This window comes from Aspergillus pseudodeflectus (assembly GCF_044049435.1).
Source record: "Aspergillus pseudodeflectus strain CBS 756.74 chromosome Unknown BJX68scaffold_1, whole genome shotgun sequence".
Taxonomy (NCBI): Eukaryota; Fungi; Ascomycota; class Eurotiomycetes; order Eurotiales; family Aspergillaceae; genus Aspergillus; species Aspergillus pseudodeflectus.
Window position 1 is genome coordinate 2,316,622 of NW_027263777.1, and position 25,511 is coordinate 2,342,132.

The window sequence follows — 25,511 nt, forward strand, 5'->3', positions numbered from 1 at the left end:
GAGTTTAGCATACATTGACTAGTGAGCCTTAGCACCAGGTACGTACCGCAGACCGGCGCAGACCAAAGGCCCGCCCCAGCAGACTAGGCTGCATTCTGCTTGGACCTCGTGCAAGGAGTGATAAACTTGCCAACCAGAACGGGCGTGGTTCTCTGGCTATAACATCACAATCTCCGGCCGAATAAGAACACAGTGGACAGTCTTGCAAAGCGCTCGTTGTCAGCTGAGTGTCTGCATCTCAATAGCCTTTCCACGATTCGATATCCGGCGGCATCCGTTCTCATGGAGGGCAGAACTTAGCCCGGCTTTAGGCCGAGTGCTATCGGGAGGTAATTTAAGCCGGCCCATTGGAAAGTGGCGGAGCGTCAAAAATAAACTGAAATTGGATCACCCTCGTCGCCCATGGACACTTGTCGCCCAGGTGCCATGGTTTGGTGGCGGTCCGAGTCAGTTTCCTCCAGCTGAGCGAAGTGAAAGTTCAGCCAAGAGGAGGTCCTCGTTGGCATTCGTGCTATTTTCTTATGCACAGAGGCAGTCATCTTGGTTGTCCCTCGTGCTTCGGGAAGCTGGGACATTATGATGGTCGAGGCCAATGTCGAGCGAGTCAGGAAGCATGCAGGCGAGAACTGAGTTGGAGCCGAGGACAGCAGAAGATCACGAGGGATGCTGAGTGCTGGCTTCTGTATGGCCATGAGCGTCACACCGTACGTTGAATCTTACCACAGCTAAGCACTTGGCAGGGTCTAAGGACATGCGCTAATTTGACCCAAATTTCTCCTGATAAGCTATGTTTGAGGGCGATTCGCGAATGAGGCGCCTGCTGCTGGGGATGGCAACAGTGTCTCACCTTACTCACTGCAGGTACCATTGCGGACATCATATAAACAACTGCATCCCGCGTATCTTTTCGTCTTTCATCGTAGGTGGGAGAGCAGTATGCCGGACCCAGCCGCCGCCCAGGAGAAAAGTCAAATTGGACGACGACCTTGTCACATTCTTATTATTATTATTATTATGATTCAGGTTTTCGGACTTTCGGCAGCAACGGCTCCATGGAGCACGCAGTAATCAAATTGCGGCCGCATATTACCCGGAGTCTTGATTAAGTAGGTGCTGCGTTCGATCATCATTTTTCGATATACATGGATCATTTCATTTCCCGTACAAGCCCCGTTCTTTGGGTTTTGGTCAAGGACTACGACTTGCGGTGTTCGACTCAGTCGAGCAAACCGCAGTATCCACTTGAGCCGCAGAATCATCGAGGAACCCATTCTCCCCTAGCCAGACAATCGTCTCCATGACTTTCTTGTTCTCATCTTCTTTCTGGCGATCCAGAAGCTAGAAACAGTTATATTAGTCGCGCCCAAAAACAAAACTGTACAATCAGCACTTACCGCTTGAAGAAGGCCTTTTCGTCCCTTGGTTTCGGCAGGCTTTGTTTTGCCCCCACGTTCTGTTTTCTCATGTAAAAATTTACAGTTTTTCCCGCGGACACAGCGACCAGTCCGGGCAAAATGCCGACAGAGCCGCTTCTGTCCTTCGCGCGGCGGCGGCGGGACTCGCTCGGGACCTTCGCGACGTGAGGTTGCTTGCTCTGGTGCAGAGTCGTTGTCACTATCATCAGAATCCGATGATGTGTCGGATCCGCTTGACGATGTCCAGTCACTACTGTCAGACGTATCCGATACTGAGTCGCCCACAGTTCCATCATACACTAGGGACTCTTCCTTTGATTGAGATGCCGTTGGAGGAATATCGCTGGGATCCGATCCAGCGAGCGGGTTTCGCGCTTCCTGGCCCTGACCATCCAGCTCCGAGCCGTGTTCACCCTCGTTTGTTATGGTCGTCGTTGGTTCCGTAGTTGCATCCAGAGTGCCTTTTTGTGATTCCTGGAGTTTACGAGCCCGTTCGGCATCCGCTTCTGCCTCCGCAATTCGCTTCTCCTCCTTCTCTAATTTTCGGCGCAGCTTTTCGGCTTTCCGTTTGGCTTTTGCAGCTGCATCAGCAGGATCAAGAGCGGCCCGAGGCTGCTTATTCGTGCTTTGCTGATCTTGCTGTTGTTTCTTCTCTCGCGTAGCTGCTTGTTTGCGTGCTTCCCGCTGCCGCTGAGCTTCTTCCTTGGCCTTCTTCGCCTCTTCCATGGCATTTTTCTTTTCTTCAATCTTAGCTTGGGTGGGGAACCGCTTTCTTCGTTCTGCAATCCAGGCTGCGATTTCAGCAGAGGTCTGCAGGTTAGACGTTTTCCCTCTGTATGTGACTTGCAAGCCGGCGCTAGCTCCCGCACCGCTCGCAGCCAGCCTCGTTTCCTCGTCGGCGTCGTCTTCCTCCTCGCTTGACTCGTGGTCCTCCGTCTTGGGGGTAAGTCCCAGTTGATTGTGCTTCCTCTTCTTCTTCTTCGGCTTGCGCGGGGAATCTGCCGGTAGTGGTGGCTTGGAAGGTAGCGGATTGCCAAAGCTCGGAACTGGAGGTGGCGCTGCAACACGTGGAGCAGTTGATTGAGGCTTTCCAAAGGCTGACGAGTGGTCGCGCTTGTGGGTATGCTTTCCCTGAGATGGCTGGTTAATGTGCGCATTGGCTTGGCGAGGCCCACGCTGACTCGGCCGATGAGACGGATGGAACGATCCCGCGTGTCCTGCATTATCGAATCCCCAGTGCATGGGCGGTCCCATCATCGTTGGCTGGCCAGAGGACGGTGCATTGCCGTATGGCGGCTGCTGGGTACTGGGCGTAGAGTAAGAGGTATCGTATCCCGGTTGTTGTCGTTGATACGGCGTTCCTTGGCCTGTAGCTTGAGAATATTGCGTCGGCGAGGCGAAAGCATTCCCATTCAAATGGGTTTGATAAGCCTGCGGCTGAGTATAATGCGGTGCCTGGACACTCGCATGCTGGTTCGACATAAACTGCGTTGGATACCCTAGATAGTTCATGGGCCCGTATCCAGTAGCTGCCGGGGTATATGCACTGGGACGATTGGCATCAGAGGGCATATGATAACCTCCTCTGCCTCCTCCTCCTCCTACTCCTCCCCCTCCCCGATTCCCGTGTCCTCTTCCACGGCCTCGAAAGTGTCCGCCACCACCTCCGCGGCCACCACGTTGGCCATGATGGGTTGATCCGTACTGGGTGTAACCGGCGTTATGATGGTATTGCTGCGGCAGCTGATGTTGTTGTTGTGTAGGAGGAGGTGGTGGTGGTGGTGGTGGTGGAGGGAACGAGAATCCCTGAGGGTTCATGGCGGGAAGATCTCAGTCGACCTTCAGAGACAAAGAGAATGAACCCCATCCTCACAGCATTTCGACGGCGCTGCGGCAAAGCTTTGCCCTGCAGCTTCGAGTCCCCAGTCAAGTTTCCACTCGGAGCGGCCCAAAACCGGAAAGTTCTGCCGATCCGGAGGCAAATGCCAAAGAGACTAGACCGTCACGTGCCACCATCTGCAGCAGAAAAAAAATCCAGGCAGATCACCAACTGCGATTGGCTGGAGGACATGGGAGCTGTGAACCTTCATCGTGTTTCTTGAATGATATCTACAAGCATCATGGCTTTGAATCAATGAGTTCTGAGTTTCTGCTCAAATACCATCAGGAATCCCCTCCGACGTAAATGCTGAACATGGAACTCACTCCTAACCAAACCTCTCCTTACTCCCGTGTGACTGCTCTGAAATAGAGATCCCGCCCTGCTCTTCCACTTTCTCTGCCTCCGTCGCATCATCATGTTTATTCTTGTAAGTCGCACAAACGCTTTGAATTGGAAGAAGGAGACTTATCCCGTTCTTGGCAGACTACCATCTCAGATCTTATCCAGATTTCCCCAGAGGATTTCTCTAAATATAGTTCTGTTGCCATTGAAGACAACATCAATGAAAAATATGCCAACAAAGTACGTCCAATATCACCTCATGGACCGAGTATTGCTGACCATGCTTCTCAAGGTTATTCAAAAGATTGGGCTTTGTATTGGCTTCTATGACCTGCTAGAGTCATCGGATGGTCTCATCGGCCATGGAACAGGGCTTGTGAACGTGAACGGTCAGCTGCCCTGACATGAATCTTTCAAATACAAAGGGTCTGGGGAACTAATACGTTCTATAGTCAAGTTCCGGCTTATTGTTTTTCGTCCATTCAGAGGAGAGATTATGCTGGGCAAGATCTCCAGTGCTACTGAACATGGCATCAAAGGCATGGCCGATTCTTCCCCTTCATCGAGGTGTTTATTGACGTATGCTAGTCGGCGTGGAGTTTTTCAATGATATTCTCGTACCCCCAGACCTTCTTCTGGACGGCGCTAGGTTGTGAGTTGCTTTGTGGTCTTGCTTATCCCATAAATACTGACATTAGGTAGCGATTACCAAGACCAGGTCTGGATTTGGGAGAATGAAGAAGGTACATTCTACTTTGATGTAGGAGAAGTCGTTCGCTTCCGTGTTGAGGTGGAGGAATGGCATGATCAGATCCCCAACGCTCCAGATCTGGGAGATGGCGCTCCCACTGATCGCAAGCCACCATACTCGATCATCGTACGTATACATCTGGCCGTGGTGCTTTGCTTTGGCACATTTCTAACACAATACAGGGATCAATGCAAATGGCTGGTCTCGGACCGATATCGTGGTGGTAGGAAACTAATCATGACTCACTCTTGAAATGATCCGCAAAAGACCTAGATTTCATGTATGACTGTACGACGAGTCGCATATTAGACTATGAATGATACTTCCATTAATCCTCAGTGCGGTAAGTAGAGATAACATGGGATCTTGTAGATAGCATTCCAGAGTGCTCTTGACTACCCACTCGGAATGAGCCCAGTAAACACCCGAAAAACCAGCCACAAACATGGCCTAAGCACACCAACAGTCTCTCGGTTACCAGCGGAACGAGTGTCAAGATGTTAAACTCGTGTCAAACACAGTGGAGCCAGGCCGTCAGGTTCATCGCTTCATTGGAAACCCGCGTGGAACCCGATCATAGATTGCCTCACGGTCCTCCAGTATGGTGAGCGATGCAACGTAAAAGAAACCTGGAAAGAAAGAATTTCCACGTACCTGGTCCAGCCCTGTCAAATTATTATAAATGCTCGCTCGGAAACTCCTTGCTGGAAGCTGCCATTGTTTTCACTGAGACAAATAATCCCCATTACAAATCAGCGGTCGGGCAACACCTAGGCACCTTGCGTATAACAGGAGCTGCGATCAGCGAGGGCAAAAGGAAAAGCATTTCTTCGTTGTCGAGAAACTTGAGCGAGCAGCCTCAATCTTCGAGTGAGATATCAAGACAAAAAAGTCCCGTCACGCCAGAGCCCGATTTGGACTGCCCTTTCGTCTTATTTGCTTTTCCCAATACTCGAATCAGTCCCGTGACAGAAAAATGACGATGACGGCGCATTCGGACTTCGCATCCAACGGCCAAAACGGCGAATCGCAGAAGCGCCAGTTTGCGACTCTTGCGGTTCATGCTGGCGCGCCTCATGACCCCACAACCGGAGCTGTCATTGCGCCGGTGAGTTTGCGACTCCAATGCTGATGTTCTAACACAGGGCTGACTCTTTTCGCCAGATCTCCCTGTCCACAACATTTGCCCAGAACAGCGTTGGCAGTCCAGTAGGACTGTACGAATACACTCGAAGCTCAAACCCCAATCGGTTAGTTTACTCCATTGTGCTCGAATTCCGGCCAAAGATGCTAATATGGTGCAGAGATAACTTTGAAGAAGCTGTCGCCGCCCTCGAGCATGCCAAATATGCCCTAGCCTTCTCCTCCGGATCTGCCACTACGGCAACAATTCTCCACTCGTTAGCTCCTGGCTCCCATGTCGTCTCCGTGTCTGATGTATACGGTGGGACTCACAGATACTTCACCAAGGTCGCCTCGGCACACGGCGTCGATGTGTCTTTCTCGACTTGCCTGGAATTGGACGTTGAGAAGCTGATCCGGCCTGGCCAAACCAAGCTGGTTTGGATTGAGACTCCATCAAACCCTACGCTGGCTCTTGTTGATATCCGCAAAGTCGCCGCCGCTGCGCATCAGCGTGGCGTTCTGGTTGTTGTTGACAACACTTTTATGAGCCCGTACGTCCAGAATCCTTTGGAGCACGGTGCTGATGTCGTGATTCACTCCGTCACAAAGTATATCAATGGACACTCTGTGAGTCGACCCATGTTCCCGCTCAAGCTACGCCTGTCTAACAGTGTGTAGGATGTGTTGATGGGCGTCGCAGCCTTCAACTCTGACGAATTGAAAGAACGATTCACATTCCTCCAGAACGCCATTGGAGCCGTTCCATCCCCGTTCGACTGCTGGCTTGCCCACCGCGGTCTCAAAACCCTCCACCTTCGCGCGCGCGAAGCCACCACAAACGCCACTGCTGTCGCTAAAGCACTCGAAGCATCCCCACATGTGATCTCCGTGAACTATCCCGGTCTTGATTCTCACCCAAACCGAGAAATCGCTGTCAAGCAGCACCGCCAGGGAATGGGCGGCGGCATGCTGAGTTTCCGCATTAGAGGTGGCCAGAAGGCCGCTCATCTGTTCTGCGAGTACACCAAGATCTTCACCCTAGCGGAGAGTCTGGGCGGTGTTGAGAGTCTATGCGAGGTCCCCTCAAGCATGACTCATGCGGGGATTCCAAAGGAGGAGCGCGAAGCGGCTGGCGTCTACGACGATCTAGTTCGCATGAGCTGTGGTATTGAGGATGCAGAGGACCTGAGGGCCGATACCCTTCAGGCTCTCGAGAAAGCCGTGGCCGCTAGCCAGGCTGTGAAGAACGGAAGTGCATAAGCTTTTGGAGTTTGGGACATGAAAATAATGATCATTAGTAGTAGAACGATAGAACTTTTGGATTATAGACCATGATAAAAGAAGAGTCTACAATTCGGTAAATGGAACATCGTTGATAACGCTTCGCAAGGCCTTTATTCTAGTATATCTAATTGTTACTTCCAGAATGTGTCTCTGCCTGACTTAAAACCTCACTGCACATATGATTAGTCATCCGCATAAAAGATCCAGAAATTTACAGTCCACAATATCAGAATTGCAGAACAAAATATTAAAGGAGAGACATCTTTACATTTACATTCTCACGATATCACTGCAGAACAGAGCCAGTGACCTGAAGTTGGCCGTTCTACCAGGCTCCAGAGCGTGCCTCATCAATCAATTAGCACAAAGCGTCAAGACCAGCGGACTCGATTGAAAGTGCATTACTTTACCAAGCTCACTATCACCTGGAATTAGCATTTCATCAGTCCATATCAGCAGGCCAATCCTGTCAATAAGGTTCCATCATGTCGGGATTCAGCTTCGGCTTCTCAGGAGACGACATTGACATTGATGATTCGGACGTCCAGGTAGTTGACCGGCAGCGTGTGGGCCAGGAAGCCGATACTACCTCTACACTCCCAGAATTGGTGCAGGCCCAAAGGCATGAAATGCATGAATGGGTAAGTGGGGTTTCATGTTCAATGGTGGCTGCTTGAAGCCCCATGTCGCTATAACAAAGTATATATGGCATTTAAGCGCAACTCGCTGACTCGCCTAGCTCCCCACTCTCCCATCTCAAATCTCATACAACAAATGTATAGTCAGCTCGGCCCAGGGAGACGGTACAAGAGCAGGCATCACTGTTGCGCGCCGTGACGTCTTCGACATCCGAGCCCAGCTAATGGTCGAAGATAGCGCCGAGGAGCAAAACGCCGAACTCATTGCGGGGCTAGAGAAGGGCGATATCAAGCCTAATTTCTACGAGGGAGGCTTTAAGACGTGGGAGTGCTCGATTGATCTGGGGAAGTTTGTTGCGGGTGAGAATATGGGGGATGCAGATAAACATGTTGTCGAGGTTGGTTTTCTTGCTTTATTTCGAACTTAAGTCTTGACAGAGGTGCTGATTTAGATGGATGGATAGCTTGGAGCTGGTACCGCGGTGCCCTCATTGACGCTGTTTGCTCAGCTGCTTTCGCGGACTGAGGCTGTGACGAAAAGGACGCAGTTCACATTCGCAGACTACAACTCTGCTGTTCTACGTTTGGTCACGCTACCGAATCTCATCCTAACCTGGAACTATCTCGTCACTCAACATGACGTCTCATCCTCAGATCCCCAGACCCAAGAAGAGGGCGAAGCCAACGAATCTGAAGAAGAAATGCTAGACATAACACCCGATCTTTTATCCGCCTTCCAGACCGACCTCGCTCGCAGGGGCATAACCATCTCGTTCGTCTCCGGCGCATGGTCACCCGCGTTTGTTGATTTGGTATTCTCGTCTCCAGTACTGGTCGGCTTCAGCACGTTGATTCTTGCGAGTGAGACGATATACTCGCCTGCGTCACTGCGTGCTTTCTCGGAGACGCTACTTGCATTGCTGAGGCGCCCTTTTGCTGCGGGTGGTAGGGCGCTTGTTGCGGCGAAGAAGGTCTATTTTGGCGTCGGGGGTGGAGTGGATGAGTTTTTGGGCGTGTTGAGAACAGTTGGTGGTGGTGGTGGTCTAAGTGTAAAGGTGGAGGAGAGATTGGATGTCAAGTCTGAGGGGGTGGGGAGGACGATTTTGGAGATTGGCATTGGCGAATAGAGAGGTGATATAGAGAGATTCTCGAGTGGAATTGAAGCTCGTATTAAGTAGCTTCCGTTCGAGTATCTCTCGATATACTAGTACTTTAGCATGTAGATTTGCATAGAGAAACAATGAAAGGCAAATGAAAGAGACCTTGACTACAGGCTATATGTACAACACCCTCCGAGACTCAAGTCTAACCCCGGAATCTTGCAGAAAACCCAAGCGAACCCCAAATCTATTCATAAAGAGAGACAACCTTGCCATCCTTCATGCGGGCAACACGGGCGGCCTCCTGCTTCTGGTTCTCACGCTCGTAGTGAGCAATAACCTCGCTCAGGTCGGCTTGGCTGCCGGGGATGACATTGTATGGTTTACCGGGTTGGAAGGCAGCCCTGTGCGCGGAAAAGAAGAAAGAACGGTCAGCTCAAATTCAATGGCACATTACTCAAGCATGGCAGGATAGGTCTGGTCTAGACGTACTCGGGGTTCCTCAGTTCATAGTTCGACTTCAGGTCCTGACTGATGAACAAGTGACGGTCAGAAGCGGCCTTTTCCACAGCGGCGGTATGAAGGGCGTTTCTCTGCTCAAAGGTCTTCTCCGAGGGAGTCCACTTTTCAATGAAGCTGGAGATGCGCGACTGGGAGCCAGACTCCTTGGTGGCCTTGGTGAAGTGGTAGAGGGCGAAAGCGGAAGCAAAGGTGCCGACGGCGACGTAGAAGCTACGCTGTATGTTTTACAACAAAACAATTCGTTAGCCCAATGTGTCATTTGTTCCCCCGCCGCGCGCCATCATCTTCCATTGGGAGCAATTCAAAAGAAGGACATACGCCGAAGCTTTCGTTCACAGGTGCCGCATGGTGAGCTGCATGTGAGTCAAATCGTCGTGGCTGCTGGTTCTGCAGCAGACGCCGCGCCGAAGCCACCGATCGCCGGGCAAGAATCATTGTGTGGAGGGCGACAATTGGCAGCACTGATAATCGTGATGCCGTCACCGAAGTGCGAATTGAAGTCGAGAAGCGGCGGCAGCGGAATCGCGAGTCACGTGGAAACCTTAGCAAGCTAGCTTAGTAGTTGGTGCTTGGCACTTGGTCATCACATCGAGTCCGACTGTCCAACTCAGGGCAACTGAAAGTTCTTCCTCTCTTTTCACGATCTTCTTCTCTCATGATGTCTCCTCTCATCAGCATCATTCTGCCGTCCGGCGTCGCTTCATCGCCCAAATTGTACTTTTGCGGGTGATCTGATCCTAATATGGTCTGGCGATGCTGTTTTCGAGCGATGCCCTGGTCATCAGGACCAAAATCCGCCCCGACATGTGGGTAGCTTGGTTGCTTTGTTGGCGCTCCTTGACGATGGCGCTTCCATGAGCGCCAGACTCGTTCTGGTCTTCATGCATGGCCAACCCGACCATCTGCCTCACTATGGCTCCTCTCCCCACTGTTGTTTCGGACCTTGTTGTCAATTGGGTCCATTTCGCTGCCAACCCATGCACGCTTGGTCGTCTCTGGACAAGACGAACAACATGTCACCGCTTATACACATTTAGCGCTACTGACTCCACAGACCTGCCTCTCGTTCGGTGTCTGAGAAGCACTTCGACTGCTTAACTTTTGTTTTCTTTTTCCCAGGAGTTCTTCCTGCCACTCAAACACACCCAGTCATTGATGCCCAATTTCCCGGGCGAGGCGATGCCATTGGCCGTCTCCTGCGTTGTGCATGGAAGCCCTCATCCCACAGTGGCTTCAACGTTTCACACCCAATTCCATGCTCTTGCCTTTCCTGCCTGGTTTTGACTCATTCTCTGGGTAACAGTTCACACTCTTACGGTCCGGTCCGTACTGAATCCTTGTTTAGCCCCCTTAGGGCGAGAAGCAGTTGGGTTTTCGCGTGCAGCGTCCTCGCTGGGGCGTAGCTCTACTCCGTACATAGGTCATGAGCCGACCTTTTCTCTCCTCTTTTGCTCCTCCTCCTTTCGACTCCCTTTCTGAATTCAATTGTTTCAGACACATATCCGTTCAGACTTGCGCTAGCCTTTCAAGTCTGCATACTTGTCTGCTGCCGCCCGACTCTTTGTCGTCGTGGACTCTGATCATTTGCGCATACGCGCAGGTTCCGTGATCCGCGTCAAGTTTTTTTTTTTTCCCTGCCTCCTTTTTTACCTGCTTACCTGATCGTTGTTCCTGCTCCTATATGGACCGCCTCTAGCTTGCTATCTGTACGTATATCAATTTGGAATATATCTTTCTGACTCTTCCGGATGCACTCTACACTCGTACATTGTCGAAGCAACATTGGCCCAACCGAATATCGACTGACAGACCTTGATACCAGCTTACTGGAAACACGTCTTTCTGCTATCTGATTGAACTTGGGCACGCATCACCATGGGGAAGTCAGGCAAGAAGAGCAAGAACAAGGCCGATAACGGCAAAAAGAATAAGAAGGGCAAGAGTCAAGAGACCTCAGAGACTCCCACACCTCAACCGGAGCTCTCTTCTACTGAGCCTGAGGAACAGCAACTGGCAGCAGCGACACCTCTTCCCGACGAGGTCGCTGACTTGACATCAGTCTCTACTCCAGAGCTCGAGCTGCAACCTGCATCGCAAGTCACTGCAGTACCAGAAGTTGCGCCAGAGCCAGTACCAGAGCCACAGGAGTCTGCACCAGTGCTTGAGATAGCTCCCGAACTACCTGAACTGCCCACAGAGACAGAGCAGCCTTTACCAGAGCAGCCTTCAGAACCAGAGCAACAGCAACCGCAACAAGCACCGCTCAAACCCGTCTCTACTTCATTCGACTTTGGAACTCCATTTCAGTCAGCATTCGATGACGATGGTTTTACTCAAATAAACAAGCCCAGCATTCCCACTGAGCCACAGCAACATCTCGGCATGAACGGTGTCCAGGTTGAAGACGTCCATGAGCCTAGCCAGGACGATTTTGGCGCGTGGGAACAACTCGACGCTGCTGAAGCGAAGAACGACGACGACGACAACGCTACAATTCAACAGAGTGCTTCTGTAGGAGCCTCCGATAGAACACCAGTTACAGCACCGCAGTCGCCTACTTTCAGCATTGCGCCGGAGACTGCCACTGAACCTACTGAAGCTTGGCCAGCCTGGGAAGACAACGAGCGAAAAGCGTCTATCTCTGAAGTGGACACCACACCTCGAGAAGCGGAAGCAGGGGTTACATTCTCCTCGAATAACCCATTCGCTGTGTCTCCTTCTGAGCCTGTTTCCGAGCCTGTCGTCGAGCCTGTCGTCGAGCCTGTCGTCGAGCCTGCCGTCGAGCCTGCCGTCGTTGTGCCTGTCGTCGAGCCTGTCGTCGAGCCTGCCGTCGAGCCTGCCGTCGTTGTGCCTGTCAACGAGCTTGCTCATGAACCCGTCTCTGAAGTTGTTCCCGAAGCTGTTCAGGAACTTGCTCAGGAATCCGCTCCTACCCTTGCTCCTACTGTCCTAGAACTGGAACCAGTCTCCGAAGCACAACCTGTCGCAGAATCCCTGTCTTTGGCGGTACAAGAACCCGCGGTACAGCCGGAGCCCATTGCAGAACCAGTATCCGTGCAAGAACCAGAACAAGTAGCACAGCCTGATCCGACTACGCCGACGCAAGAGACATTCATGGAGCCAGAACGTGCGATGGAGCCGGCCCAGGAGGTTACTCCACCTGCCTCAAAGCCTCAGTCCCCTGCACCTGAGACCGCTTCGCCTTCCTACAAGTCTGCATCGCCTATGCAAAGGGCAATTTCACCTTCAATCAGCATCGCCGAGACTGTAGATGGGCCTCATACCATCCCGCCTATCCCTCCACCTGCTGCTCCCACGCCACCAGTTGCGTCACCCCGGAATCAACACGCCCCAACCATTAAGGATGCAACCTTTCCACCTCCGAGAGCGGCGCCCCCAACGCCGCCTAGTGCTTCTCCTCTGTACCAGCCCTCGTATCCCATGGACCAATCCTACTCCCCGCGGCAGAAGCCAGCATCCCCAGTGCAGCACCAACCCTCTCCTATTCGGAAACACTCCTCGCCGCTACCGAAAATCAGCAGTCCTCTGGCGCACGCCTATACCTCGCCAGTGATGTCTCCTCATACCACGTCTCTACCGCCAATGCCACCTTCCGTCCCTCCGTCCGTCTCACATAGTTATGCCACGGCCTACCAGTCTCCTGTGATGAGCTCCGGGGGCTACTTTCCTCCTCATTACGGCTATTATCAGCCCCAGCCCACCTCTCACCCCCATCATCCCATGCAACGAGGCCCCATGCCTCCCAACGGCGTGAATCCGTTCCAGGGAATGAGGGATGCCATCTACGGCAATGATCGCGAACACCCCGGCAGCAAAGGAGGACCAATGGTACCTCCAGACCAAGAAGATGCACGAGAGATGTTGCAAAGGATCCAGGAAGCTATCCCGGACATCAACCGCTTGCTAGGAACCTTCAAGCATACCAAGACCAAGCTCCAATCCCGTGAGGCGGAGTTCAAACAATTGGAAAGCCAGCACAAGCAAGCGCTGATGCACAAGGAGTTTTTCATCGAGGCGCTACAGAACCAACTGCGAAAGACTGCCAACGAGGGCGCCGAAGAAGCCTCCAAGCTCAAGAACATGCTCAACGAGCTTCGGATGGAGCTGGGCAATCTGGAAGACAAACGGAAGGATCTCGAGGAGAAGCTCGCTGATTCCGATGGAGTGATAAAGAAATTGGAAGAAGGACAAGCCGACCTCAAAAACCAGATCAAGGAGCTGAATGCGAACATGGAGGAAGAGCGTGTGGCGCACGGTCAGGCTCTCGAGAAGCAGCGCGAAGAGAAAGATGCAGAGAGAGAGGAAGCTCTTACGACACAGAAGCATGACTTGACCGAACTTTTTGAGGAGATTAAAGCCGAAGACGAGAAAGCAGCCGCAGAAACTCTGGCAGCTCGCGAAGCGGAGCTGCAGGAGCTGCAAGAAGCAATGAAGACAGAGTACGAACAGCAGAAACAGCAGATGCAGGAATCGCACAACACCCTGCAGGCGGAGTTTGACTCGAAGCTCACGGAGCTTGCATCCACCAAGGACGAACTCGAGCAAAAACATCAGGAGCTTGAGGACGCCCGGAAAGCGCATGCTGAGGAAATCGAGTCCCTCGAAAACAGTCATCATGAAAAAGTCACCGAAATGGAACGAGTTTGGAACGAAGAAAAGACTGGCTTGGAAACGCAACTCTCCGAAAAGACCGACGAGCTCGCCAACAGCGAGAGGGAAAACAAGCGACTGGAGGAGGACGTCCTCTCAAAGGAGAAACAACTCGAGCATTCAGTTGACAGCATGCGAGTGACCATTGACAACCTGGACAAGGACTGCGACAGATTGAGGAAGACTCTCCACAGTCTGGGAGAAGCCACTGACCTCAAGAACACAAAAGGCGATACATTCTTGTAAGTGGCCTAGGTTGAGATTCATTTGGAACTTGATCTCGTTCATTGGAATTTTTGTTACACTCACGTCTCTTTTGTCTACGATTTCTTTTACGACCATCTTTTCTGCCTATCTCTTTACGCCCAGCATGCATTCACTCGCTATGATTTCCTTTGTTACGTGATAGAATGTTTACGGAGACGAGACCATGACATGTCGATAATGCTACCAATGTACCTGTTCTGATAAAAACGAATCTAGTCTGGACTGCTTCGATCAACTCCAACGTCTTATTGTCGCTCTTTCTAAAGAGCACTTTTCGTACCTACCAATTGACCCTCCCCAAGAGGTCCTCTCCAAGCTCCCGCCAGAGCTGCCGTCGTTCCTTGACAACACTCCAGCGTCTCGCGAACTGCGCGCATTGTACGTACAGCACGTTGTCTCGAAAACCCTAACCTACCGCATCTTCCACCCCTTCCTGTTCACTCTAGGACGCCGATATGACAAGGCAGATATCCTCTTCCAGATGCTTTCCATGGACATCCGCCGCAAGTCCGTCCGACGCGAGGCATTCTGGCGCCAGCAAACCCTCAAAGCGGCGTACACCACTTCCGACGCGAAAGAGTCCATTAACGTGGTAGCCGCAGTGATCGTCGACGAAATCAGCAATCACCTAAAGCACTTTGCTGATCCTCGACGCATGGACTCTCTTCTTACGGGCATCCGCAAGATTGTGAAACTCGCGGCGGAAACTTGGAGACACGCGCGTGTCGAGCGCGAACTAATTCTCGCCTCTCTTCCCGCCCCCGAGGCTGGCTCTCTGCCGAACGAGAATTGGGAAGAGTACGACTCTCCAAAAGGAGAGCGCCCCAGCAGCCCCAAGTTCGATCCTGCACGCCATGTTATTCTTCGACCGTTCCCCAGGATCATCCGCGAGGCTGCGCATGAGGACTTTGTTGGCGACGAGGAGAAGGCGAACCCTTGCACGTACTCTCGGGGTGCCGTGCTGTACTCGGACTCGCCTGTCGTTCTTGCCCGGCTACAGGAGTTGGCAAAGAAGTCTACTGATGCATTGACGGGCACGGAAGACTTGCCTCGGCGGTATTCGAGGAGCTCAGCTTATGAGGCGCCACCTTCGCCTGTACCCACCGAGAGCACGTATGTCGCTCATGATGCGTTAATTGATGGCGCATCTGGGGACAATTTTGCGACAGCATGATATCACACCACCTGATGAGCTGATCCAACCGCAGTCCAGACGTCTGGAATGTTTGTCACTCGCTTGAAATTTTCCTATTTGTTCTGTGCCTCGGAATTTATGTTTAATGAGGGAGTTGATGGCCGCTTGATAATGTTATTCTTTCGTTCGTTTTTGTCGTTTTCTTGGTTTGATTTCTCAACATTTGCTTCTTCATACTGTGTTCTGTCGTCAATGATAATGTTGTCTTCTTCTCTTCCAGAGTCCGTCTTACGCCACTTGATCCTGTTTATTTGGTTCTGCTCTGCGCTTCAGCGATTTGGATTGTTTTAAGCTGGCATGGAACGGGCATGGAATGGGCATTATACGGATGTTTCGGAGTCGAGTCTTTCCATGCGTGCATTTACTTGTTAGCTAGATTTGTCTCTCAAGATACAAGTATGTCTCACCTTAAAATCGATATGAGGTTGACTACTTCGCTTTTTCTGATCGTGGCTTTTGGCTCGGCGCCTGGTGCCTGGTGCCTGATCCAACCGTCAACAAGTAGAGTCAATCTTGACCCATGGATCCATCCAAGTCTGACCCCATGATTCACACTGATACCAGATACCATCCATCAGCACCGCCAGAAGCGCGATAGGCTTACTTTTCTCTTGGCGAAGATTGCAACAATGGTGTGCCACAATAGGGCGGTGTGGCTAGTGACTGTGCATGCAGAGATACGGAGGACCGAATCTGAGTCTGGAATGTTGGATGTCTGTGGCCTGTGGCTGGTCATGTCTCAAGTGAGGGCATCCAGCCCGTCATCATCTGGTCATCGATGATGTTTTTTCCTGCAAGAACATTGTCCTCCACCAAGTGAAGGGGTTGAGAAATCTGCCTTGCCTGCGAACATTCTGGTTGGGGAGAAGCGATGTGGCTTGTAGGTGGGTGGCTTTGCTGTTGTGGCTTGACTCGAGTCATTTCTGGGATTGTTGGAAAGGCATTTTCCTTGTTTCGAGGAGGGATAATCTCGGAGAGAAACTTGTCTCTCTGTAGACAGTTTTATGCGGCCTTACCCTTACAGCCAAGAATAATGATGAGAATATGGATGTTGTTGACAGGAAACGGGATATTTTCTCCGTGGATGTGGAGTCTGTGGGGATAAAGTCAAGAGTGGACATCGAATTCAAGACTCAAGAGGACAGCCGACAGTCTCAACCGCTGGGACCGAACAGTGTTAATTCTCAGCCTCTAGTTTGGCGCCGGGGTCAAACAGTGTGGTGATTCGGTCCTCACAAGGCAGCTTTTCGGACTCATTGCTTTTTCTAGCGACTGGCCTCCCCCACCTCTTACGATCGTTCCCCCTCCTCTGCTGGTCGCTCTTCTTCTCCCGTTCAGCCCTGTTGGCCAGTTGTCTCAAATTCCTCTCAGAGCCTCCTCTGCCGCCTGCGTCCTCTTGTGCCTGTCATCACCTCCCATCTCCAGCTCCGCCTTGAATTCTCTTCTCTGGCTTTCTTATCTGTCCGCCTTGTCTCACTCGCTGTCGTAGCCTTCCCCAACCTGTCCCTCGCTGCCATACTGCCTTGCTTATTCTTTTGTATCCTTTAGCCCCTCTACGTCATCGTCTATTGGACTAGATCACTGCATATTCTCCCTGTCGAACAACAGAAACGCTCTGGAAGCCGGCCTGAATGACCTATACCTGCATCGGGCAACGCTGGTGGCTCCCCTCTTATACAAAAGCGCACTCCCTGCCCCATCTCAATTGTCTTGTCGCTGCATCCGATCGCACCTACCATGGTCTAGACATGTCACTCTTTATCCTTTTTACTAGGTCTCAGTGGCAGTACTAGTACCGTTGTCAGCTGGCTTGAACCTTCCAAGCAAGAAGCGAAGCAGTCTTCCCACCGTCACTCCCCTCCTCAGTCCCTCAGTGGATTCTGCGCAAAAGATGTCGGCGGTCTCACCTCAGTTCGTCCCGAGCGATCCCACCGAGAGAAACTTCAACCATCCTGAACTTCAAAACCTATACCTTTCAACCACTGTCGACCCTGACGAACTCGACTTTCATTCCTCCGGGATCAGGTTGACCCCGGTCAACGACGATGACCGGACCAGTACACGCAATGTCTCCATGTCTCCGCTAGACCATTCCGGCAACAATGCGTCCACACCTGGTAATATTGAGGGCTACGCAACTTCCTACTCTGAATTATGCAGCCCTGATGATGGGACTTGGCTCAGCGATATAAGCGCCCATCATTCGCCGGCCATTTACATGAACCCAAGCGTAGGCATGTGGCCGACGACCCAGGGCAGCCAAACTTCCGCACCTAACCAATTCGCTTCCAGTCCGTCCTCCCCTCAAGGGACCATGGACCCTTCTCAACTCCTCACTCCGAACCCGACCAACAATCCGAGCCCATCCTCAGACGCAGCCAGCATTGGGAGCCAGAGAGTTCCTCGGTCTGCACACCATCCTCCGATACCTCGCCTGATAACAACACCTCTGAGCGACTCACTTGGTCCTCGTGTAGCTCCCCAGTCGGCGCAAGCGATAAGCCCTATCGTCAAGGTGGAGAGCTACTCACGAGGTGACTCGCCCGTCAGGGATTCTTTTCCCATGAACCGCCGCCCAAGCCAGTCTTCTGTGCACCTTTCCCCAGGAGGCTTGTCTAATGGCTCGGAAGAAGATACCACCCCGGAAGTAGAGCAGCGCACCATATCCCGAGCTCGTAACGGGACGTGGGTTCGAAACGGTGTGACTGGCAATTCAGGGTTGGCGCCGGATGCGCGAGTGAACGCTTACATTCCCAGTCCGAACGAGATGGAATTTCAGCGAAAGCTCGAGGAAAAAAATGCCGATATCTTTTCGTGGTCCGAGGCCGTCAGCGAGGCCAACAGTGAGGCTGGCGATGAGCATCCGCCTTCCATCCGGGGCCGCTCCGATCGTCACGGAAACAGACGCAGAGCGAAAAGTACCGGGGACCCACCCCTCTCCCAGGAAGACTACTTTACTATCAAGTACAGACAAAATCGGGGAGATATTCCTGGCCCTGGCCTTGTGCTCCGGGAGGAGATAGAGTCTAGCGAAGACTTGACCGAGTCATCGGCTCCTGGCACATCGGCCCCTGAATCGCCTGCTGTCGAGTGGAACGAAGAAAAATGGGCTCAGGAGGCGTCAGAGATCACTCCTCCCGAGTCCCAACAAGCTGAGGCGGCCGAACCAACATCGCATCAGTTCCTTGGGTCGCCGCCATGGCGTGACATTGAACACACTTCGTCTCCCACAACCACACGCATTCAACCTGTTAATTCACATCAAGCTATGGCCGAATATCAGAGACGTGCCAGGGAGATTGACACCATATCTCGTGTTGCAACTTGGGGCACGCGAGAACTTGACGCTGAGAGCATCAGAACCTTCCAGATGATGAGCCTCAATCCAAAGGAGAAAAAGCACGAGAGGAAGAACAGTCTGCTCAAATACCTACCCAGGAAGCAAGGCAACCTCTTGAAGCGTCAACGCCAAAGAACCGATCTCTCTACTATCACCCAACCCGGTTCGGAAGGTAGCCAAGGTCCAGACAGCAAGCCTGCTCCTTCGAGAAAAGACAGCTTCCCACATCGGAAGTTGAGTCTCACGCTCTCACCCAAATCTCCGAGCTACAGCAACACTGGGGGTGCATTGATAGCCATGACACGGCAGATGGCGGCCGTTGGGGGCAAAGAATCTCTGAACGTAGTGTCCCCGGGTCCGACGATCAGCAACCCCTGGGCCTCATTCAAAGCTCGTGGTAGAAGCAGGAGCGAGTTGCCGAACAAAGGACCAGGCTTGCTTGAGCTCATGACGACTCACGGTGGTCCACCTGTTCCGAACCTCAATTACTCCGCGCAACCCGATGAATCTGAAGCGCCAAAACAGACTCGGCCTGAGCCTGACGCTGCTGAAGATGAAGACGACGAGGAAAGTGACGAGAAGGGGCTAGTCATGGAATTCCCCCTGCCACGAGACTTGCCACAGCCGACTCTTGATGGGTTTCGAGCACAGATCGTCCAGCTTAACCCGCGTCTTGCACCTTCTCTGGTTGATCGCTTCGCCCAGGAGCAAGTTCGTCGATACAAGCGGCTTTTGGAAATCAAACAAACTCATGCCCAAGATGTAACGCAAGGGAAATGCAAGGCGGGTAAGTTCTGCTTCGCCCAAGACGGCCAGGCCAGGCTTTTACCGCCTCGTGCTTCTGCGCAAGATCCAGATGCACACACCCAGTTTCAAATTCCTGGACGAGGAGAGACGGACGAGCCTGAGGTGCTTGGTGAGACCAATATTGCGACGGCGCAATTTCCACCAGGCGTCCCCTATCCGCCGCCGCAGGTCACTGTATTGCCAGCGGAGTTTGAATGCACAGTCTGCTTCAATGTGAAGAAGTTCCAAAAGCCATCAGACTGGACCAAGCATATATATGAAGATGTGCAGCCATTCACGTGCACTTTCCCAGACTGCTCTGATCCCAAGTCCTTCAAGCGGAAAGCAGACTGGGTTCGACACGAGAGCGAACGCCACCGGCAGCTTGAGTGGTGGGAGTGCTCATTCACGGATTGCCGCCATAAATGTTATAGAAAAGACAACTTCGTGCAGCATCTCGTCCGAGAGCACAAGTTGCCGGAGCCGAAAGTCAAAAAAGCGAAGAACAAGGGGTCGACAGCTAGAGGCCCAAACGACCCGCTTACCCCTGAGGTGCAGGCGGAGATGAACCACAAACAAGAGGTTAAACGGCTCTGGGACCTTGTGGATAGCTGCCACCATGAGACGACGCGAAAGCCCAGCGATGAGCCATGCCGATTCTGCCACAATGTCTGCACCAACTGGAAGAAGCTCACTGTGCACTTGGCCAAGCACATGGAACAGATGGCAATCCCAATTCTGGGTCTTGTGGAAGCAAAAGAATTCCAGAGTAGCAACGGTGCGACTAATATTGCGGATACTTGTTCCGGCCAGATGCCGATCCCACATGAGGCCAGCGATTTCAACCCGAACTTAAACGGAGTGGCTGATGCGCTCGGCCCTTCCATGAATTATACTACTACGCACGCGCAGTATCCCAGCAGCCATGCGGGAGGGCCCGACTCGCTTGCATTACCCTACAACACGACTGCGACAGTCACATACCTTCCTGCCACGTCTATGCCGATAGAGAGTACAGCGCCTAATCCGCTGAACAATTTCGAAAGCGTCTCGCCGTATGCGCCGCATAACGCAGGGTTGTCTGGACCATCTGGACCGTCTGGACCTTCTGAGCTGGCCGGCCCGCAACCGACTTCGGTCTCGTACCCTCCGCCCTTCAACACCGTGCCTCGACTGAGGGTCTCCAATCAAGACCTGAGGGTGTTGCCGGAATATAACAGTTACTCCATGTCCCCCACGGAGATGCAGTACGGCGATCCACACACTGCTGTGTACGTGTCCGGCGTCGCGGAGAACCACTACCCTTACCACGGACCAATGGGGACGGGAATGCCGTATAATCCAGGGGACTACCAAGGCCAAGGCCAATGAATTGACGTCTCAACCGCCTGAGTTTTACCAGCTATTATGATTGTGATACCCTAGCGGCAGATTTGACAGATCGTGGGGTGTGCTTAGATTTGGCTTGGTTTTGCTTTTTTGGCGACCTGTTTATTACTCGACTATTTACCACACGACCAGAAGCACGATTCATGACTTGTTTCTTAGGCATTGTTGTATCGATGGATCAACCTTTTATATACCCATTTGAGACTGCTCATTCTTCTGCTCACTGCCCCTTTCTGTACTGCATGAGAGCATGTGTGGTGACATTTGTGAATAATTTATGACGGCTTCATTTTTTTTTTTCCCTGCATAACACGACTCGTTATATACATGTACTAAGCGAAAAGCTCTCCAACGAATGCACAGAGATGCAATAGTCCAGTTATGATTACTTTTGGCGGTAGCCTTTCCTTGGAACACGACAGGCTCACAAGAGACTAAACTCGGCGATCGACGCCTACTCCGGAGTATGTGAAGGGCAGATTGGGTCTGGTGGGCCTGTCAGTATAGTTAAGTCCTCCTTACTCCGTACAGGCACAGCCACGCAACTTTCTGGACGGGAGCAAGAGTATACACCCCTGCAGTCTGCTCCATCCTTACTATACAGAAGATTGGGTGGACGGCGAATGAGAATTTTTCAACGGCCGCGGATGCCTCACTTTGAGTCTCTGCAGTTCCATCACGCACTAAGGCTGTGGACTCGGCCTATTCTCATCCGATCTCAGCATCGTCTTGTTATCCTTCTCCCAGCTGCAGAATTCCTCCTGTCATGTCGAATCCTCGACACGTTATCGCGTGGGGTTCTGGAATGTGAAATCTCTTTTCCCAGGCGTATTAGTAGTCAATGCTTTTTCGTCCTCATCCGTTGTTTCTTTGCTTTTTCCCTCCTCATCCTCTTCCTTATCCTCGCCGTCACTCTCCATCCTTTCTTTTTCCGGGCACACCACTATTGTTGCAAGCTAAGCCCAACCGACAGTAGTCGAGTGAAAATTTGAAGCTGATCGCCTGTCGCCGCCGCATCTGACGAAGGTGCCCTTGTTCTGCGTAAGACCCAACCCTCAACTTCGATTCCTATATGATTTCCCTCCGTCCGGCTTTTACCGACTTTCTGCCTGCACTATTTCCCCTCGGTCGCATTATCTCTTGCTTGCACCTTGCCGATAGCACAGGCCTCCAGTGCATGCGATCCCTGCTCTGGGCAAATATACTATCGCTTGGGGGTTGCACCGACGGCCGCGATGAGTGTAGGTACCCGCCGAGTCTCTTCCCCAGAATCGCCCCATCTTCCACCGAAATGGCATCAAACAATGGACACGACAAAGAAGTTCCTTTCCATCGACAATTGTAATTATATAAAACAATTGAGTCGTTCTAATTCTCTTCTAGGGGTCGAATTTCGCTTGGGACGGCCACAGCGATGTCCTTCAGGGTATCACCCCGACAGCATCCCAAGCTGACCTCTCACCCAACGAGTTCCCCTCCTCCTCCGACCCAACGCCTGGCGATCCAGCTTCGTTCCTTGGCTTTCAATTCGGACCCGACGTGGGTGTCCATCCCTATAATCATGGGTCGCTCAATCAGTATCTGCCGCTCCCCAAACAGTCAGCCTCGCCGACCCCGCAGCCCATGGACTACTTCCATTATCCCTCCGCGCGTTTCATGAGCAACCAGGACTCATGGAACCCACTCCAGGTAACCGGCCTTCCTGCCAACGTGAGCTTCGTCACACGGCCGATGGGGAGGGTTCACCATATGAACGGGTTCAGCCGCCGCTGTTCGACCGATCAATATAGCACACCCTCTGAGACTGGTAGCCAGTACAACGGGCTACACTCGTCCGACTCTGGATATAGCACCCGTAGCTGTACTACACGCTCTATCGCCGCCTCGTATGCCGTAGACTCGGCGTGCAGTCCGGGTCTTCTTCCTCATGACTATGAGCAGGATGAAAAGGTGCCGCCGTGGGACATCAACTCAACACATCACGGCGATGCTATGGACATCGCTGAACAGCCAGATTCGCCGTCTTTGCTATCCCTTGATACAATCAAGTGCGAGTACCCGGGCTGTACTTGGTCCGGCAAATGTCCTTCGGATAAAAGGTGCACCTCGATCCACCTCTTCCAGGTCGCTTAGACTAACTAGTGCAGGAAACACGAAGCTAGGCACAAGAAGCTATTCAAATGTGATGAGCCAAATTGCGCTCGCAAGGAAGGGTTCGGGACGATCAATGACCTGGCACGGCATAAGAAATGCGTTCACAAGAAAGAGCCAGAGCGTGGACCAAAGGTGCTGTACATGTGTTTCGGACATAACTGCCCTCGGAGCAATAAGAAATGGCCTCGACTGGATAATTTTCGCCAGCATCTCGCCCGAATGCATAATACCGAGGACACGGAGGCGTTGCTGAGAAAGTAGGCCGCTCACTAATTTATCGAGCTGCTTTGATGGCTTGCGTTACTGACTGCTTGCTAGGTCGCAAGAATGGTACGAGAAATGTGTAAAGCCACATGACATAGTATCGCCATCGCTTACCGACAATGTGTCGGACTCAGCAACGCCTTTGCAGACGCAACAGCTTCTAGAGTCGGAACAGTTTGTCCAGGGCCTTAATCAAGAACTTCGCGATCCGATTACCCCAATTCACGCTGCTGCACAAGCCTCCGATATGCCTACATTAGACTCAATCAAGCGACTTGACGAAGACCATGAAATGCACGGGATTGAGCACTTCCCGCAACAGCCTGTGGAGCTGTCGGCGCGAGATTTTCCCCTGGAGCGATCCCACCGAGAGAATCTTGAACCATCCCAGCTGGCCAATAACAAGGTTGACAGTACGCGCGACGCAGTAGTATCGAAGGGAGCAGCGGGCCTGGTAAAGATCTTAATGAGGATGGCCCCAGAGCAGGAGGGCGAATTATCGGGCCAAACGCGAGAGGTCTTCCAGGACATGCTGCTCAAGGCGTTTGATATGCTTTCGCTTTCGGAAGATTCAGCTGGCACCGCGGACAAGGCGGGCTGGATTCAATGTGAGTTTTGCCCAAAACAAACGCGTCTACGCTGCGAGATGAAGTAAGTCGGTATCAGACGTTACTGGTGTGGACTCGTCTAAGATAAATTGCTCTAGAAAACACCTAAAACGACACGAGCGACCATACGGCTGCACATTCTACAGCTGCGACAAGAAACTCGGTAGCAAAGAGGACTGGAAACGCCACGAACTGTCACAGCATTATGGAATCCAAAGCTGGCAATGTACACTACCCGACCCCGCGCAGGACGGCGTACCATGTGCGCGCATGTTCAACAGACAGGAAGCCTACGCGCAGCACTTGAAGAAACAGCATCAAGTCGACGACGATGAGAAGGTACAAGCCTCGGACTGCAAGCACCGTCTTGACTGGAATGGAAAGTTCTGGTGCGGGTTCTGTCGAGATATTATACATGTTCGAGGCGAGGGCCTCGTCGCATTGAACCAGCGGTTCAACCATATTGATATCGAACACTACCAGAAGGGCGAGCGCATCGAAGATTGGTTCTTACCGTCGGGTCATGTCACCAAGGGTGGAGGGTGCGAAGACGCCGCGCATGATCTACGCGATACACACCACGAGGATGAACCTATCATGGATGATCGCAGTGAGATCGAGTCTGTATGCAGCAGCGTCCATCCAGATCACGAACATGCCATGTCAATGTCCGGGACTTGCTCCCAGCTCCAAGCCCCGTCGTTGATCTCGACGCAAGCCGGCAATCCCTCACTACAAGTGCCAAGTTCAACAGTCCTACTCGATCAACCCAACCAACGCAAAAGAAAATTCCACAACAAGCGCTCAATGCAAAGCCTACCCCACTGCACTGCGTCTGGAACGACGGTGCCAGAGAAGAAATCAAGAACTCAAACTCCGACAACGCCAAGGGAACACCCTGTACAACATTGATGGATGATGTATGGGGATGAAAGTGACATCCAAAAGTTGGCACTGCTCAATCAGGATAAAAGAAACGGCCAACGCCGTCCAACTTAGCAGGGTGCTTTACTGAGATTTATGTTTGTGTAGCGATTAAATACTGCATTTGGCGCATTCCACTTTTGCATCAAAATATATATATATAGCTCGTTGGACCAACCAAGATAAAAGGGAAACACTTGGAGTATCAACTGGGTATATTTTGTAAACAGTAGACACGATTATAAATGAGTATTCTACAGACTGAAATAAGAGAAGCCCACATAGCTTATGCTATTTCTTCCCCGTAACTTCCCTCGCCTCCTTCTCCAGCGCAGCAACTTCCTCTATCACCGACGTTAGCAACCGAGCCCATTTTTAGAACAACAACACCACCACAGCAATTGAGAAAAAAAAAAGAAGGAGGAATACATACTGTTCCTCCCCTCCTTCGTCTCCTCCATTTCAAGCTTCACCCAGGTCCAGTAGATGACCTGATACGTGAAGACGGCGCCCAGAAAGACCTTGGCGAAGGGGCTTGCAAAGAGCTTGTAGCGGGACATCTGAACTCATTAACTTCTCTTCTTCCATCAAAGTATGTGAGAGATAAAGACGTACTCCTTCTTTGTACCCGCTCGGTTGCTGCGGCGGTGGGTGTGGTGGTACCCCAGTGTTTTGACGGGTTGGTGTGGTTGTGAGAGTGCGAATTGAGCCAAGGCCACGAAGGCCGACACGAGAAAGAGAGACGGGAAGTCGAGAAGGCATCTTGTGTACGTCTCTATCCCTCAATATACAATGATGAAAATGAGGGCCTCTACACTTCCTTCCACGAACTGCTCCAGCCCAGAACCTCGATC

The 25,511-nt window shown here is 52.0% G+C and overlaps 9 protein-coding genes across 9 annotated transcripts; 6 read left to right on the top strand and 3 right to left on the bottom strand.

Moving 5' to 3' along the window:
• Window positions 1-776: 776 nt before the first annotated feature.
• BJX68DRAFT_18299 (CCCH zinc finger protein) lies at window positions 777-3,342 on the bottom strand. The gene is made up of 2 exons (XM_071037235.1): window positions 1,395-3,342; window positions 777-1,338 (listed from the first exon to the last, which is right to left on the bottom strand). The coding sequence occupies exons 1-2, from the start codon at window positions 3,231-3,233 to the stop codon at window positions 1,189-1,191; spliced, it is 1,989 nt and encodes a 662-aa protein (XP_070906218.1). The 5' UTR covers window positions 3,234-3,342; the 3' UTR covers window positions 777-1,188.
• Window positions 3,343-3,487: 145 nt separating this feature from the next.
• BJX68DRAFT_223986 (DNA-directed RNA polymerase III subunit RPC25) lies at window positions 3,488-4,711 on the top strand. The gene is made up of 7 exons (XM_071038209.1): window positions 3,488-3,724; window positions 3,781-3,879; window positions 3,932-4,028; window positions 4,092-4,178; window positions 4,228-4,291; window positions 4,342-4,516; window positions 4,573-4,711. The coding sequence occupies exons 1-7, from the start codon at window positions 3,713-3,715 to the stop codon at window positions 4,615-4,617; spliced, it is 579 nt and encodes a 192-aa protein (XP_070906219.1). The 5' UTR covers window positions 3,488-3,712; the 3' UTR covers window positions 4,618-4,711.
• On the top strand, window positions 4,712-6,908 carry BJX68DRAFT_223992 (cystathionine gamma-lyase CYS3). The gene is made up of 5 exons (XM_071038210.1): window positions 4,712-4,983; window positions 5,044-5,498; window positions 5,555-5,640; window positions 5,695-6,142; window positions 6,194-6,908. Exons 2-5 carry the CDS (start codon window positions 5,367-5,369, stop codon window positions 6,773-6,775), a joined length of 1,248 nt encoding a protein of 415 aa, XP_070906220.1. The 5' UTR covers window positions 4,712-4,983; window positions 5,044-5,366; the 3' UTR covers window positions 6,776-6,908.
• A 376-nt stretch (window positions 6,909-7,284) lies between these two features.
• BJX68DRAFT_260927 (protein-histidine N-methyltransferase) lies at window positions 7,285-8,564 on the top strand (the record flags this gene model as incomplete). Its single annotated transcript, XM_071044011.1, has 3 exons — window positions 7,285-7,440; window positions 7,539-7,835; window positions 7,902-8,564. The coding sequence occupies 3 exons, from the start codon at window positions 7,285-7,287 to the stop codon at window positions 8,562-8,564; spliced, it is 1,116 nt and encodes a 371-aa protein (XP_070906221.1).
• A 220-nt stretch (window positions 8,565-8,784) lies between these two features.
• On the bottom strand, window positions 8,785-9,494 carry BJX68DRAFT_260928 (putative NADH-ubiquinone oxidoreductase 178 kDa subunit; the record flags this gene model as incomplete). Its single annotated transcript, XM_071044012.1, has 3 exons — window positions 8,785-8,941; window positions 9,030-9,274; window positions 9,378-9,494. 3 exons carry the CDS (start codon window positions 9,492-9,494, stop codon window positions 8,785-8,787), a joined length of 519 nt encoding a protein of 172 aa, XP_070906222.1.
• Window positions 9,495-14,221: 4,727 nt separating this feature from the next.
• BJX68DRAFT_224005 (uncharacterized protein) lies at window positions 14,222-15,622 on the top strand. The gene is made up of 2 exons (XM_071038211.1): window positions 14,222-15,368; window positions 15,425-15,622. The coding sequence occupies exon 1, from the start codon at window positions 14,479-14,481 to the stop codon at window positions 15,169-15,171; it is 693 nt and encodes a 230-aa protein (XP_070906223.1). The 5' UTR covers window positions 14,222-14,478; the 3' UTR covers window positions 15,172-15,368; window positions 15,425-15,622.
• A 1,461-nt stretch (window positions 15,623-17,083) lies between these two features.
• Window positions 17,084-20,689, top strand: BJX68DRAFT_251822 (putative C2H2 finger domain protein; the record flags this gene model as incomplete). Its single annotated transcript, XM_071042456.1, has 2 exons — window positions 17,084-20,179; window positions 20,231-20,689. 2 exons carry the CDS (start codon window positions 17,084-17,086, stop codon window positions 20,687-20,689), a joined length of 3,555 nt encoding a protein of 1,184 aa, XP_070906224.1.
• A 1,309-nt stretch (window positions 20,690-21,998) lies between these two features.
• On the top strand, window positions 21,999-24,645 carry BJX68DRAFT_260931 (putative C2H2 finger domain protein; the record flags this gene model as incomplete). Its single annotated transcript, XM_071044013.1, has 5 exons — window positions 21,999-22,028; window positions 22,091-22,806; window positions 22,855-23,118; window positions 23,180-23,776; window positions 23,832-24,645. 5 exons carry the CDS (start codon window positions 21,999-22,001, stop codon window positions 24,643-24,645), a joined length of 2,421 nt encoding a protein of 806 aa, XP_070906225.1.
• A 303-nt stretch (window positions 24,646-24,948) lies between these two features.
• Window positions 24,949-25,419, bottom strand: BJX68DRAFT_260932 (uncharacterized protein; the record flags this gene model as incomplete). The annotated part of the gene is made up of 3 exons (XM_071044014.1): window positions 24,949-25,001; window positions 25,091-25,217; window positions 25,273-25,419. 3 exons carry the CDS (start codon window positions 25,417-25,419, stop codon window positions 24,949-24,951), a joined length of 327 nt encoding a protein of 108 aa, XP_070906226.1.
• Between the last annotated feature and the right edge of the window lie 92 nt (window positions 25,420-25,511).

Bases quoted from the DNA above. Each gene is read 5' to 3' on its own strand.
- BJX68DRAFT_18299 (XM_071037235.1), bottom strand. From the start codon at position 3,233: ATGAACCCTCAGGGATTCTCGTTCCCTCCACCACCACCACCACCACCA. The intron at 1,339-1,394 runs GTAAGTGCTGAT...AACTGTTTCTAG, and splicing joins GAAAAGGCCTTCTTCAAGCG to CTTCTGGATCGCCAGAAAGA.
- BJX68DRAFT_223986 (XM_071038209.1), top strand. The intron at 3,880-3,931 runs GTACGTCCAATA...ATGCTTCTCAAG, and splicing joins ATGAAAAATATGCCAACAAA to GTTATTCAAAAGATTGGGCT. The intron at 4,179-4,227 runs GCATGGCCGATT...GACGTATGCTAG, and splicing joins TACTGAACATGGCATCAAAG to TCGGCGTGGAGTTTTTCAAT.
- BJX68DRAFT_223992 (XM_071038210.1), top strand. From the start codon at position 5,367: ATGACGATGACGGCGCATTCGGACTTCGCATCCAACGGCCAAAACGGC. The intron at 5,641-5,694 runs GTTAGTTTACTC...AATATGGTGCAG, and splicing joins CGAAGCTCAAACCCCAATCG to AGATAACTTTGAAGAAGCTG. The intron at 6,143-6,193 runs GTGAGTCGACCC...AACAGTGTGTAG, and splicing joins AGTATATCAATGGACACTCT to GATGTGTTGATGGGCGTCGC.
- BJX68DRAFT_224005 (XM_071038211.1), top strand. From the start codon at position 14,479: ATGCTTTCCATGGACATCCGCCGCAAGTCCGTCCGACGCGAGGCATTC.